This window comes from Pagrus major, chromosome 8 (assembly GCF_040436345.1).
Source record: "Pagrus major chromosome 8, Pma_NU_1.0".
Classification (NCBI taxonomy): domain Eukaryota; kingdom Metazoa; phylum Chordata; class Actinopteri; order Spariformes; family Sparidae; genus Pagrus; species Pagrus major.
Genome location: NC_133222.1, coordinates 27,270,160 through 27,282,672, shown reverse-complemented (window position 1 = coordinate 27,282,672; position 12,513 = coordinate 27,270,160). Strand labels below are relative to the sequence as shown.

Here is a 12,513-nt window from a genome sequence, read left to right as displayed (position 1 = left end):
AAGCTGTTGTCACAGCTGGCTACAATATAAAATGCTGCTTACATGTTAATTCAATATTAAAATGTTATATAAGATATTAACACTCTAAGAGAGGACATTTTGCACGAGTACTTTTACTTTTACTTACTCACACTTGGCCCAGTTGCTCCGTACCGTGCAGAAAGCATGATTATCCCTCCTCTCCAGTCCCCTGCTGGCCTGCACACACTTTGCTCCGGCTGCAACCAGGCCTGAGCACGATTACCTCCTGTACATACATCATCATGTTGTAGTGCGGTCGCAGCACAATGGAGAACAACACAGAGAACATGACTTTACTGACTTTTTTGTGGCTTACTTTGTGTCGTTTTGGTCATAGACAGCCTCTCACATTCCTGGATTTCTTCATTATGCAAGGTGGCGTTATACCCATCATTATACTTCATGTCCACGTTGCGTACCCATGCTTGTGCTCGTGCATGAGTAACTGGGGGCCAAGGAAGTGTACCGGGCTTGAGCACGGTACTAGTCAAACAAACTGGACTTTGGTGTGTTGGTGGTGGAGAAACCTCCCAGCTGTTTGGTTGAGATTTTGTGACTGTGAAGGCTTTGACATATGAGTCCTATCTTGTTGGTCCGTTTAACCATTCAGTGGATATGGAAGCATCTGATAAATATCTATTAGATTTTTTAGTTGTTATTGTCACCTGTCTGCATATGACCATATCAATTAGATTTATTCATATTTAGTTACCTTTTAAGACTTTAAACTAATTGAAGTTTTGGAGACAACAAACAATATTAAATAATAATATTTATACAATTTACATTCACAAATATGAAACACTGAAAAACAATAAATATCTTTTTCTTGATGTTTATTTTTATCATCATGAAGCATCAACCAAAAGGACTCAAAATGAAAGATATCAGCTGCTGGTACAAACAGAGGCTCCTGTAGCGCCTCCTGGAGGGCAGGAGTCTCCTCAGTGAGACGATCTGTTGGTGTGTCTGTTTGACCCAGGTGGAGGTGATGACGGTCCTCAGGTCACCCTCTCCACCTCTGCTCCATTGGTGTCGACCTGATGTCATCACCATTATAGGTTATATCGATCATTTCCAAGGTTGTACTTTCAGGGAGGGCATCAGACCGTGAAGAAAGTGTGTTAGAGATCATTGATAGGGTGTCCCCTCCCAGTCCCAGGTATCAGTTAACATGCACCACTCAAGGTTCTCCTGAAAGAACATGAGACATGGTGTTGCACATTGTGCCTACCCACAATGGCAAACATGCCAAGTACTCGTGGCCTGTCTTAGATTGTCCAGGGGTTCACAGGGCCATCATCAGCGAACCAGTGCTCCATGCTTGCCTATTTTTTAAACATATGTTTCTTAACCTTTAGCTTTAGACATAAACTTTTTAAAATAGCTTTAAATCTTCTGTCAAACAATTTCCTGTGTTCCTGCACATTGTACAAAAACACAAGTCACAGTTGTTGTGCTCACTATGCCTGCTCACAGTGGTGTTGAGGTCAAGTACTTGTGGCTTTGCCTGTCTTAGGTTGTCCCAAGGTTTCACAGGGGGATCTTACCCCTCATCGGCAAACCAGCCTTCCATACTTCCTTTATTAAGGTAAGGCTAGGCTAGGCTAGGATGGGTTCGTTTAGGTTAAGTTGGCTATCAAATGGTTGTTCTGTTATGTGTAGGTGGTTGCAGGGGTTTCACACGTTTACGCTTGTTTCTGCTAAAGAGATTTTTTGCACACTTGCAGCAGACAGTAATGTGAAGCCTTAACTTAGGAAGCTTAGACTTCCTGGGAGTGCTGTGGCCTACCTCTGTGTCAGAAACCTGTCTCTCACTGTTCCATACTCATCCTGTACTCCTCGCACCACTGTCTTTCCTTCCAGCCTCAGACTCTGTTGTGTCCTGCACTTAAAGGGATACAGCTAGCTCCTTTTGTAAAACTGCCCCTTTATTTTGCAGTCTTTCTCTTGAGAAGTGTCTCCTGAAAGTAACAACATCAACGGCCAGGTCAACATGATGACATAAAAGTCCTGCACTATTTTTTAATTTGTTTTACTGTCAGTGCAGAAGAATTGGCACAATCTGAATCTGCAAAGTAACTAGTAACTAAAGCTGCCAAACAAATGTAGGAAAATAACTTCCTACAAATTAAATTAATTTATAAATTAATTAATAAAAATTAAGTTGAGCAGAAGTGTAAAATAGCACAAAATGGAAATACTCTTGCAAAATACATGTACCTGAAAACTGCACTTAAGTATAGGACTTGAGTAAATTATTAGTTACTTAAAGTGTCCAACACTGAAAAATGTGAACCTGTCCTTTAATGCACAGAAAACTAAACAAAGTATTTCTTTAATGTTCTGAGAATTTAAGAGTTCATGTGCATCAAGTAACTAATGTAACTAAGTATTCACACATATCAGACATCATTATAAACAATTAATAGTGACTGTAGGAGCCACTGCATACTGAAGCTATGTAAAAATGTAAAATGACTTTCATACCATTAAGTGCGATGAAGCTCTCATCCTCATCATCATCATGACTGTTGTTCAGGGCTTTGATGATGGCTGCCCTCTTGGTACTGAGCCAGTGACGGCAGATTTCTGCCTTCCTTGCCCTTTTCTCTCTCTCCTCCTTTTCCCATATCTTCCTCTCCGTCATCTCCCACTTCTTCCATTCTTTTTCCAACCATTCTTTCTTTTCTCTCTCCTTCCACTCCCTCTGCTTCCTCTCTGTCTCCTGGCCTGCCTCTCTTTAATCCATCGGACCAGCTCCTCTCTTCATCTTGCTGGTTTTCTCTCTCCTCGTCCTGAACAGAAGGAAAAGGAGATCTACTCTGCTCTGACTCCTCCAATATACGAACGTGGATGACTGGGAAGAGATCATTTCTCCAGGGCTCTCACCCCTTTGCCCAGGCTTCTTCCAGGTGTTTGAAGGGCTGGTTTCTCTACATACTGAAGGGCTCTCACCCCTTCGTCTGGGCTCCTTCATGGTGGTAGACAAACTTATTCACAGTGATATATGCGTTGGTGCCTCCACGGAACGATGTGCAACAGCCAGCACTTATGGAAAACCCTGCACAGTAACCAACAACCTTCAAAGTCAAGTTATTCTCCCTGACCAGAATCAACATACTCATATAAAAAATCTATATACCTGTCTTCCTATCACAATTGCACATTCAAAATGAAAGCTCAATATTCATTATTACGTTTAATCACTGACTAGTAAATAAACTAGCAACACCCTGCCTTCATATTCACCATCTATGCTGTCATAATTCACATTTAAATATTTCTATGCAATATTTCTGGCATCACTGCAGATAGATCCACCCATCAAATCCAGCATGTACAGTATGCCTATGGTTTTGTTTAACAGCTTGCACGTATTTGCCTGCTGTCCAGCCCCATGAATGCAGTATTTTCAAGATGATTTCAGGCTATGCTATGAAAGCAATTGAACCAATAAAAAAATATAATAAAATAAAATATGTAGAATATCACATTTGGTGAATAAATACCAATTACACAACTTGCACGTGAATGGAGCAGCGCCTAAAGGCTTTTTGTGAAGGGAAATAAACAATTATTTTTAATTTAACATTTGCCGAATTTACATGAGGGGACCAATAATAGTCAAAGATGTTGTTTCACACATTTTGGGGGGGGGGTTCCCTTGCTCATCTTATAAAACTGATTTTTCTTTTTAGCGGAGTCTGGTACTGATATTTCACCATATCAAATTCCTCTCTGTTCAAGCAGTGGTCAGACCTCATTCAGTCAGCCTTGAGTTTGAATGAGAAACTGAAGTAAAAGATTTTTGAAAAAGAACACCATGAGTTTCACTGTCAAAACAGCTAATGCCTGATTAATACTAAATCACAATCTTTACAATGACATGTATCTCAGCATTATGTTATAACGTATCTGCAGAAAAATAAATCTTAATTCCATGAATAGATTTTTTTCACAAATTAGTACCTATGTCTGATGTTGACATCCGTTGAAACAGCAGAACACAGGTAACAGGACACATGCAGTCAATGTTAACATTTCACTGATGCACATGTTGAACCAGCAGGGGCTGTCAATCATTCTCACACCATTTGACATTTTAAAACTTGACAGAAGTTCCCCAAACTTGAAAATATTATTTGAAGATCATGTTCTGGCAACTTACAATTATAGTAACTTTTTGTATATTAGCTAATGGGATTCCAACTAAACAAAACAAACTAACAATACTAGAACATCATGTACGCCAACCAAAGCCGTAAGAGACAGGCTAGGATTAATATAGTAGGTTACATCAATCAATCAATCAATCAATCAATCAATCAATCAATCAATCAATCAATCAATCAACATTATCAAGAATTGACATACCTGAATGATGTTCATGAAACAGAACTGTGACTGTGCTTTGTCCAGGAAATCCCCAGAAAACAGGCCTTGATCTTTGCGCTCTCCCAGTAGCTGGATCCAGTACTCAATGCCTTCCTTCCACATGACACCCCACCAACTTTCAATTCTTTGTTAGCAGTGCTTGCTCCTCCAATGTAGCTTTGTTTGGCTGCTCTGTTGTCCACACAATTGCGACGGATGAATACCTAGACAGAGGTGGAAAGTAACCAAGTACATTTACTCAAGTACTGTAGTTAAGTATTATTTTGAGGTGCTTTTACTTTACTTGAGTATTTCCATTTTTTGATAGGGTTTGAGTAGGCCTACTTCTTCCAGCATTGTGCCTGGAAATGACGAACAACGACATTTTCTGTTCCTCGATCTGTGCGGACAATCCTTGGGCCACCGCCAACTTGTTCCATGGCTTCAACAAAGTAGCCTCCAATTACATATGGATCACTGCTTGTTAGGGCTGCTTTCAACCAGATGATCTTTCTTTAAATCCCATCGATGCACCCGTTAATACAAATGCCATAGGGTTTCAGCTTATCATACGAATCCGTGTGCCCAATAAAGTTTGGTCCTTCAGAAAAATATTGCCTCCTGCTTAGTCGTCGTCTCTGGCGTGCTCCGCTACTCACAGGATCGAGCCCTGACAAGATCAATCTCACATCCTCTTTTTGTACCTTAAGTCCATGTCCCAGACACTCTCCATACATCCACTTGTAACCATGATGTCTCCCAGGGCCTCTCAATTGCTCATTGATAAAATCGATTACTTCCTGCAAGTCTGAATATTGTCGATGACGAAGTCTGTGTGCTTTAAGGATTCTGATAAGATGCTTCCGGCTTAAAATGGAACCATGTAAGGCTATGCTTCTAAGTATTTCTTCATGATGCAAACCTAAATTAAAGAAAAAAATTACGAGATGGTCTCAATCCATGATAAAAGGCCTTCATTTAACCGACTGCAACAGCTTTAGTTTTCCGTTTTCCACTTTCACAAATGTACGGCGTTAATTACTATCTTTAGTTTGTGTCTTAGTGTAACCCGCGCGTGCAAGATACACTACAAAACACATCCATGTCACCTCCAGGGCTCTGTAAAATTGTATGTATTGCTGACAAAAAATTTAAAATCCCTTTTTACAGTGTGAAAGGGCTGTTGTCTTCACAGGCCGAAGGGCTCTCAGCCCTTCATCCGGGCTCATCCACGATGATATATGAGTTGGTGCCTCCATGGAACGAAGGTCTCTCACCTCTTCGTCCGAGCTTCTCCCAGATCTTGGAAGGAATGATGTTTCCACAAAACGAAGTTCTCTCTCCCCCTTCCTTTGTGTTCCTTCCAGATCGTAGGAGGGTCAAGATCTCCAGGAGATGAAGGTCTCTTACTCCTTCATTCATCTCCTGAAGACCGAGGACTTTTAAAGGAATTTACTCCAGAAATGGAAGTAAACATGCTCTCAAAGATGTGCTTTGTTAACTGAAGATGTTGAACTACAGACACAAACACACAGCAGTCATTTCACTGGTAATCAGATTATTTCTTCAAGCAGCACACTGAGCAAGTTCTTTCTTACTTAACTGACTTTCTAACTTCACTTTCAGTCTGAACTACAATTAACTGAGCAGCACTTCTCTGGTCACTACTCCACACACGACAAATAAGTAAGAGTTCATTACTAGAGTAAAATCCAGTCCACTAAAATATCACTCTAAACCACTGAAAACAGGGTGATAGTTACTTGGGAGCCAATGGGAGGTGAGCTCCCATAAGGTAGGGTCTTATCTCCCATGAAAACAGTAAAATCACACATATGTTGGGCTCTAATACATGACCAACAAAAGTTATTTAAATCACAAATATTGAAGTTCTTGATGTTATGAGTAATTCTTACATTGGTGATATAAAAAGGCCAAAAGAAACATGAAACGTGAATGACTACATACCCTAAGCTAAGTCTCTCTCTCTGGGGTGTGTGCTGTAGTAACTGTTGTTGTGATCTACTACATGTATCTATATATATATATATATATATATACAGTATATATATATATATATATATATATATATATATATATATATATATATATATATATATATATATATATATATATACATATTTCAGATGTATTTATTTATGTATTCATAAATGATGATTAAATAAGGAAGCCTATGCTGAATTATTAGCTAAAGATTAATGGAGAGGGGCTGAGTTTTCTTGTGCACTATTTTGTTTTGTTTGGTTGTTGATGGTCGTTAAAAAAAATGTACATGTTCGAAATAAAGATTTCAATCAATCAATCAATCAATCAGTCAATCAAGTAGATGTAAAGGGGTCTCATAGAGAGCTGAAGTCATGCCCTTTCCAGCTTCCCTCATGGGACCTTATTTCAGAGGAAGTTTGCATGGTTGTGAATGGAGAGACAAATAATTTGAGTTGTGCCATGAATAACATATATGATGCTTGTCACTTTAAAAGATAATTTTCCAAGTCAAGAAAGTTGCAGTTTGTCATAATTTAACTCAAATACCATCTAGTTTTGTGTTAAACCGCTCGTCTCACTCAACAAACGTCACCAACAACAACATGGCTGCCAACTCGGCACAGAATAGGTACAAACAAGGCTGAAAATCACAATGAAACTGAGCATATTGACAGCTGCAGTTATGTGAAAGGATAGATTGTCAGTTCTGCGAGCAGCTCTACAATGTTTAAGTTACAGGTTTTGGTGACGCTCAACGAGATGACGTCACTAACGAGCCTGTTGTCTGTGTTGTCTTAATAATTACGTACTTTCACAGTCTTATACTTCATTAGTTTTATGACAAACTGCAACGTTCTCAAGTTGAAAACTTATCTTTTAAATTGACAAACATCATATGTGTGATAAATGACACAATTCAAACGGGATCAAATAATGACTTGACTCTCTCCATTCATTACCATACAAAGTTCTTCTGAAATAAGGTCCGATGGGGCAAACTGGAAGGGACATTACTTCAGCTCTCTATTACACAAGAGAGAGAGAGATAAGAGAATGAGGAAGATATCTGGAGAGTAGTGTTCTTTCTTTCCATCAACTTTTATAGGATCCTTTAAGTTATTATTGTTGACCGAAGTCAGCTGTGTCTATTCCTCATAAAATATATTCGCCAACCTAATGTTATTGTTACATAAATTATGAAAAAGTATGTTGTTGCCATTGGTGTGAGCATGACGGGACTGTCAGCACGTTGTGATGTGTTTCTGATCTCACGCTGGTGGTCTGATGTCACGCTCCTCCAGCTGATCTGCGCTCTGCCTCTTTGTTTAAAACCCTCTGATTCATCCCGCCCATTTTCAGTTGGCGGTGACGTAAGAAAAGGGGGCGGGTCCAGAGTGACCGTTGAGTTTGACAGCCCGGCGGCTTTGTTGACTGCTCAGATTTATTTGAAAACGGGCTGGAAGTTTGTGCTCGAACAACTGTCTTTCTTTACAAGTATGAGGAGGAGAAGCAGCAGCAACGCCAGCAGGAGAAGCTCGACGATTAGGAGACGCAGTGAGAGCCTGCGTTTTGATGAATTCGGCTTTGCTCTGACTAAACGAAAGGACCAAAAACTTCATCACCGATGTCACGATTACAGGTGCGGGACAGGGGAGCGTTATTAGCTCGTGGGAAGCAGTTAAGCTAGCTAATTAGTTAGTTAGTTAGTTAGTTAGTTAGCGTTAACTTTGGCCATGAAGCAGGGCATTTAAAGCTCTTGGGTAACGCTACAGCTGAATTAACGCTAACTATTCAACCATATAGTGAGTTATATTTCATTTTATTCCAACCTTCTCTCGGTTGTTATCGTTAATTAATTACAGTAATGTTAAACGTCAGTTAAGTGGCGTCCACTGGAAGCCTATTCAGGTTAATACTGAGAGAAAAACAACGCTATGGCATTATATTAGACTTTACCGTGTCGTTTGAGGTGTGTCTCATGTTATATATTGTTGTTATCTAGTCAGCAATGTTAGCGTTACATACGTGGGACCAGTATTGTTACAGTATGTAAACTTAGCTGCCTGTATAACTTTATAGAAATCAGCTACCGACATTATTTTCCCCGCTTTCATTCAACCATTTGGTGACCAAAAAGTGAAATAGGAATCAAAATAGATACATAGAAATTATGTTTACTTGTCAGAGTGGACAAACCTGTGAGGTAGCATATAGTTACCTCATCCCCCCCCCACCCCCCACCCCACACACACACACACACACACACACACACACACACCACACTGGAATGGTCTCAGCAATCACATGTGATTTAAAAACACAACCACCAGCGAAATCCTATTCATGAACACTCAAAGAATACCGAATCATATATCAGCATCAGCAGAACAACTCAGAGTTTCAGTAATCATTTATGATCGTCTCTCTGTAAATCAGAATTCAACACTCAATGACCAGTTTTGCTTTCATAGAAAATGCCATCATCAGCCTGATTTCCAAAAACTGATGAATCAGTCTAAACCCACTATGTTGTGTTGTCTGTCAGCTACCCCCAGCTGAGCTCGGTGAGGGTGAAAGAGCTGTGTGAGCTGCTCAGCTACTGGAATGGAGCCAGCTTTATCTGCAAGAGCCAGGTGAGACTGGTCTCGACTGCAAAAAAAAAAAAGAGTCTTGCTAATACTCTAGCATATTGTTTTACCATGCAGTAAGTGTAAAGAAACATCTAGTCCTCCCTCACACCCTTGCTTTGTTTTCAGATTGAGCGATTTGTCAGGATGGGTATTCCACCAAGCCTGCGAGGTAGAGTGTGGAAGTGTCTTCTCACCATTGACAGTCTGAGAGAAACCAGTGACTTCAACTACGAGGTAAAATACAATGAGACATGCACTGGGAAGAACGGCCTCTTTCATCCTTCTCCAAGTGATGTTACATGATGTAGTACTCACTTGCAAAGTTACTAGGTGAGGTTGGGAGAGGAAACAAAATTATTTTTTAAACAGTGCCACCATATCATTTCCCTCATTTACTTTTACTGAGGCTGTGATTTCCAAAACTGAATTAATGCAAGAAAGAAAATACATAGAATACTGTAATTATTTTCAACAGCTTTCTCTTCATCATTTCAAAATAATCATTTAACATGTCCGTGTCAAAATCTTAAAATCAACTACAACTGTGTGGAGTTGGAACTGATTCTACACTTCTTTTAGAGCTTGAACAATACGTTATTAATCTATTTTGATTAGTCAATTGTCAAAAATATAATCAGTGATTACTTTGATAATCAATTAATTCTGTGTCAGTCTGTGTCTCTCTTGTGTACTCTTATACTGGCCTGTATATTAGCCTACCTAATATTCTTGTTATTTAAATGATGGAAAAGTTGTGTTGACATTTTTTAAGTAAAAAAGCACATGAAAAACATGCCTTCTTTTTAGCTTCTCAGATATCATGGTTTGCTGCTTTGGTTGTATTTTTGTTAACTGAATAAGTTTAAAAATGTCACTTTGCATTCTGGGAAGTTGTGATGGTAATTTCTTCTCTGCTTTTGGCATTTAATAGAAAAAATAATCAGCAGATTAATTGAAAATGTAAACATTTGTTTGTTGCGGTTCCTTTGTATAACAATTGGTGACTTGACAAATAATAACATAAAATACATAATGATGTTTTCTTGAATATGTTGCTATTTGTTGTTGATGTCAGAGCTGTTTTGCTGTTAGTAAATCAACAAAGAAAGTCGCTTTTCAAGCAAAAATGCTAAACAGAAACATGTCAATATTGAAATAGAAATTTTTAGATTACTTTCTGACATTATATAAACAAAATGAAAAATTGATTATTACAGAAATTAATCTGCAGATGTAGCTAATAATAATAGTTGGTGGCAGACATAGTTATATTTTGTTGATTTAGAGGAAATTCTCAAAACTATGGATGTTAAACTTGAAGCAGACCATCCAACACAGTTGGCCTTTTTAAAGAAGTAGCATAATGTAAGCTGTATAAATGCCTCACGTAAACACAGCAAAAATCATGTGACTACCTCAAAAGAGGCCTAATTACAGTACTCATGTAGCAGAGAAGTATTACTGGGTTTCATATTACCACAATCCCACACAGTGTTCGAAAGCAAAGTAGTAGACTCTTACTTGCTTTTATTTAACAGAAAATCAAAGACAGCAGTCAGAACACTAATTCATATATTCTGGTTACATGTTTATCACATGTTTTGGATGGAATCCTTCCTTGAAATGCAACATCAAGAAATGGCAAGCAGATTTGCTCAATGCTTCAGCAATCTTAAATTCCCCAATCACTATCTGTACCCACGATTTCATTATAGTTTAACTAATTCAGGTTGGCTGTACATTGATTTGCTGCCTGACCAAACCGGGTTATGAGTCATGATCCCTCCCCTACTCCGTCATTCATTCACAGCAGAAGTGGTACTGATTATTTTCTAACAGTGGAATGTGTTGGGTTTTCTCCAACAGAAGTGCTTGTCTGAGGTGCGTGGGCCCCTGGTGGACTTGGGAGTTAGTGAGTATGGCATCCTGTCGGCAATCACCACACTGAGTGAGACTCAAAACGACCTGGATTTGAACCAGCAGCAGCCCTCCAGCGGCCCCGAGCCCACATACTCTGTAGACGACATCACACTCTTCAGACAGATTGCTCTGGACCTACGTGAGCTCAAAATGTGGAATGAAGTTGTAGGCTTAGTGTTTAAATGTTGAATGTTGTCTAATTTAAATTTTGGATAGTTTTTGGACTGAATTTAAAACTTATGTTCAGTCCTCAAAATGACGTAAAAATTGGTTAATGTTGGCTTTTAGTGTTTGTTACTGTACTCTACTGTAGTGCACCGCGCAATGCAGCTCTTTTCTGGTCATGCAGCATGTTTAGGGTTAAAGGTGAAGTTTAGTAAGGCAAGGCAAGGCAAGGCAAGTTTATTTGTATAGCACAATTCAGACACAAGGCAACTCAAAGTGCTTTACAGGCGCATAAAAAACATTAAAACAAAACATTAAAACAAGTTAAGAAATAGGAAAGTAGGCTAAAATAAAATAGGTTTCCTACGCTAGCTTCCTGATTTTTGCTGGATTTACCTCCCATTGTTCTACTTGTCACTCGTCCCAGTGCACTTTATAATTATCCTTAAGACCCGGTCGTCACCGTGAATTCAGTTTGTTTACGCTACAAATTCTGAAAAAGCAGCCAACCAGCGGTGATAACCTTAAGAGACCCCTTGTCTCCACTTGGTTCCACTCGGCCCTGAGTTGGCCCCCAATCCAGCGGTAAAACAGCTTAATAGGAAAAAACACCTTTTCTTCCTATTAGCTCCGGCGTTCCCAGCACCCGGTATTACTCTGCCCTGAATTGGTCCGAGTCGCTCAACTATCACAATGATCAACAGAAATCCAGCAAAAATTACTATTCACAATGATAGAAAACAAAAGTCACAGAGAAAATAAAAGTTACAGTGCAGTTCAAAGCCTTAAAATTGCTTCAGTGAAAGGCAGTGGCAAACAGTAGTGACCAGAGCACTGCTTTAGAAATGAATGTAAATAAAAACGACACAGAGAATTTCTGTGAACACCAGGTACAAGAAGCTCATAGGTCTGTTGTTGGAGGGAAGTGTCTAGTAGTATACTACTATAAGTGTAGCTCATATTAATATTAATTAATTTACCCATTCCACAGAGCGTTCCTTCCCGACCCACCGTTCTCTCATGGGGGAGAGCCCAGAAGCCATCGAGGGTCAGGCTAAACTCTTCAGAGTCCTTATTGCCTTCGCCAAATACAGCCCGCAGGTTGGATACAGCCAAGGTGATTGACTAAATGATTGGTGATGATGATTTTTCTGTATTCATTTCTCAGACACATGGGATTCTGAATATACTATTTTATTTTTTCAACAGTATAAAGGGCTTCCTCTTCTGTTATCCTTCTCTGATTCACAGTTAATAATATTGAAATGATTATCATCAGGTTGTTGGCTTTGTTCCACATGCCCTGTCGAAGGACACTTACTGACATTTGAGTTTAGCAAGGTGTTCCCTCTGACTCATCATGTGACCACTAGATGGAAGTAGAGGACTATTA

The 12,513-nt window shown here is 39.3% G+C and overlaps 1 protein-coding gene across 1 annotated transcript in view; it reads left to right on the top strand.

The window, feature by feature from the left end:
• The first annotated feature begins 7,830 nt into the window (after positions 1 to 7,830).
• The window catches only part of LOC141001331 (uncharacterized), a 66,509-nt gene continuing 61,826 nt past the window's right edge, over positions 7,831 to 12,513 (top strand). The window contains exons 1-5 of the mRNA XM_073472372.1: positions 7,831 to 8,044; positions 8,951 to 9,038; positions 9,162 to 9,269; positions 10,902 to 11,094; positions 12,112 to 12,237. Coding sequence (XP_073328473.1) covers positions 7,902 to 8,044; positions 8,951 to 9,038; positions 9,162 to 9,269; positions 10,902 to 11,094; positions 12,112 to 12,237 — 658 coding nt within the window. The 5' untranslated portion in view covers positions 7,831 to 7,901. The remainder of the gene's footprint in view (positions 8,045 to 8,950; positions 9,039 to 9,161; positions 9,270 to 10,901; positions 11,095 to 12,111; positions 12,238 to 12,513) is intronic.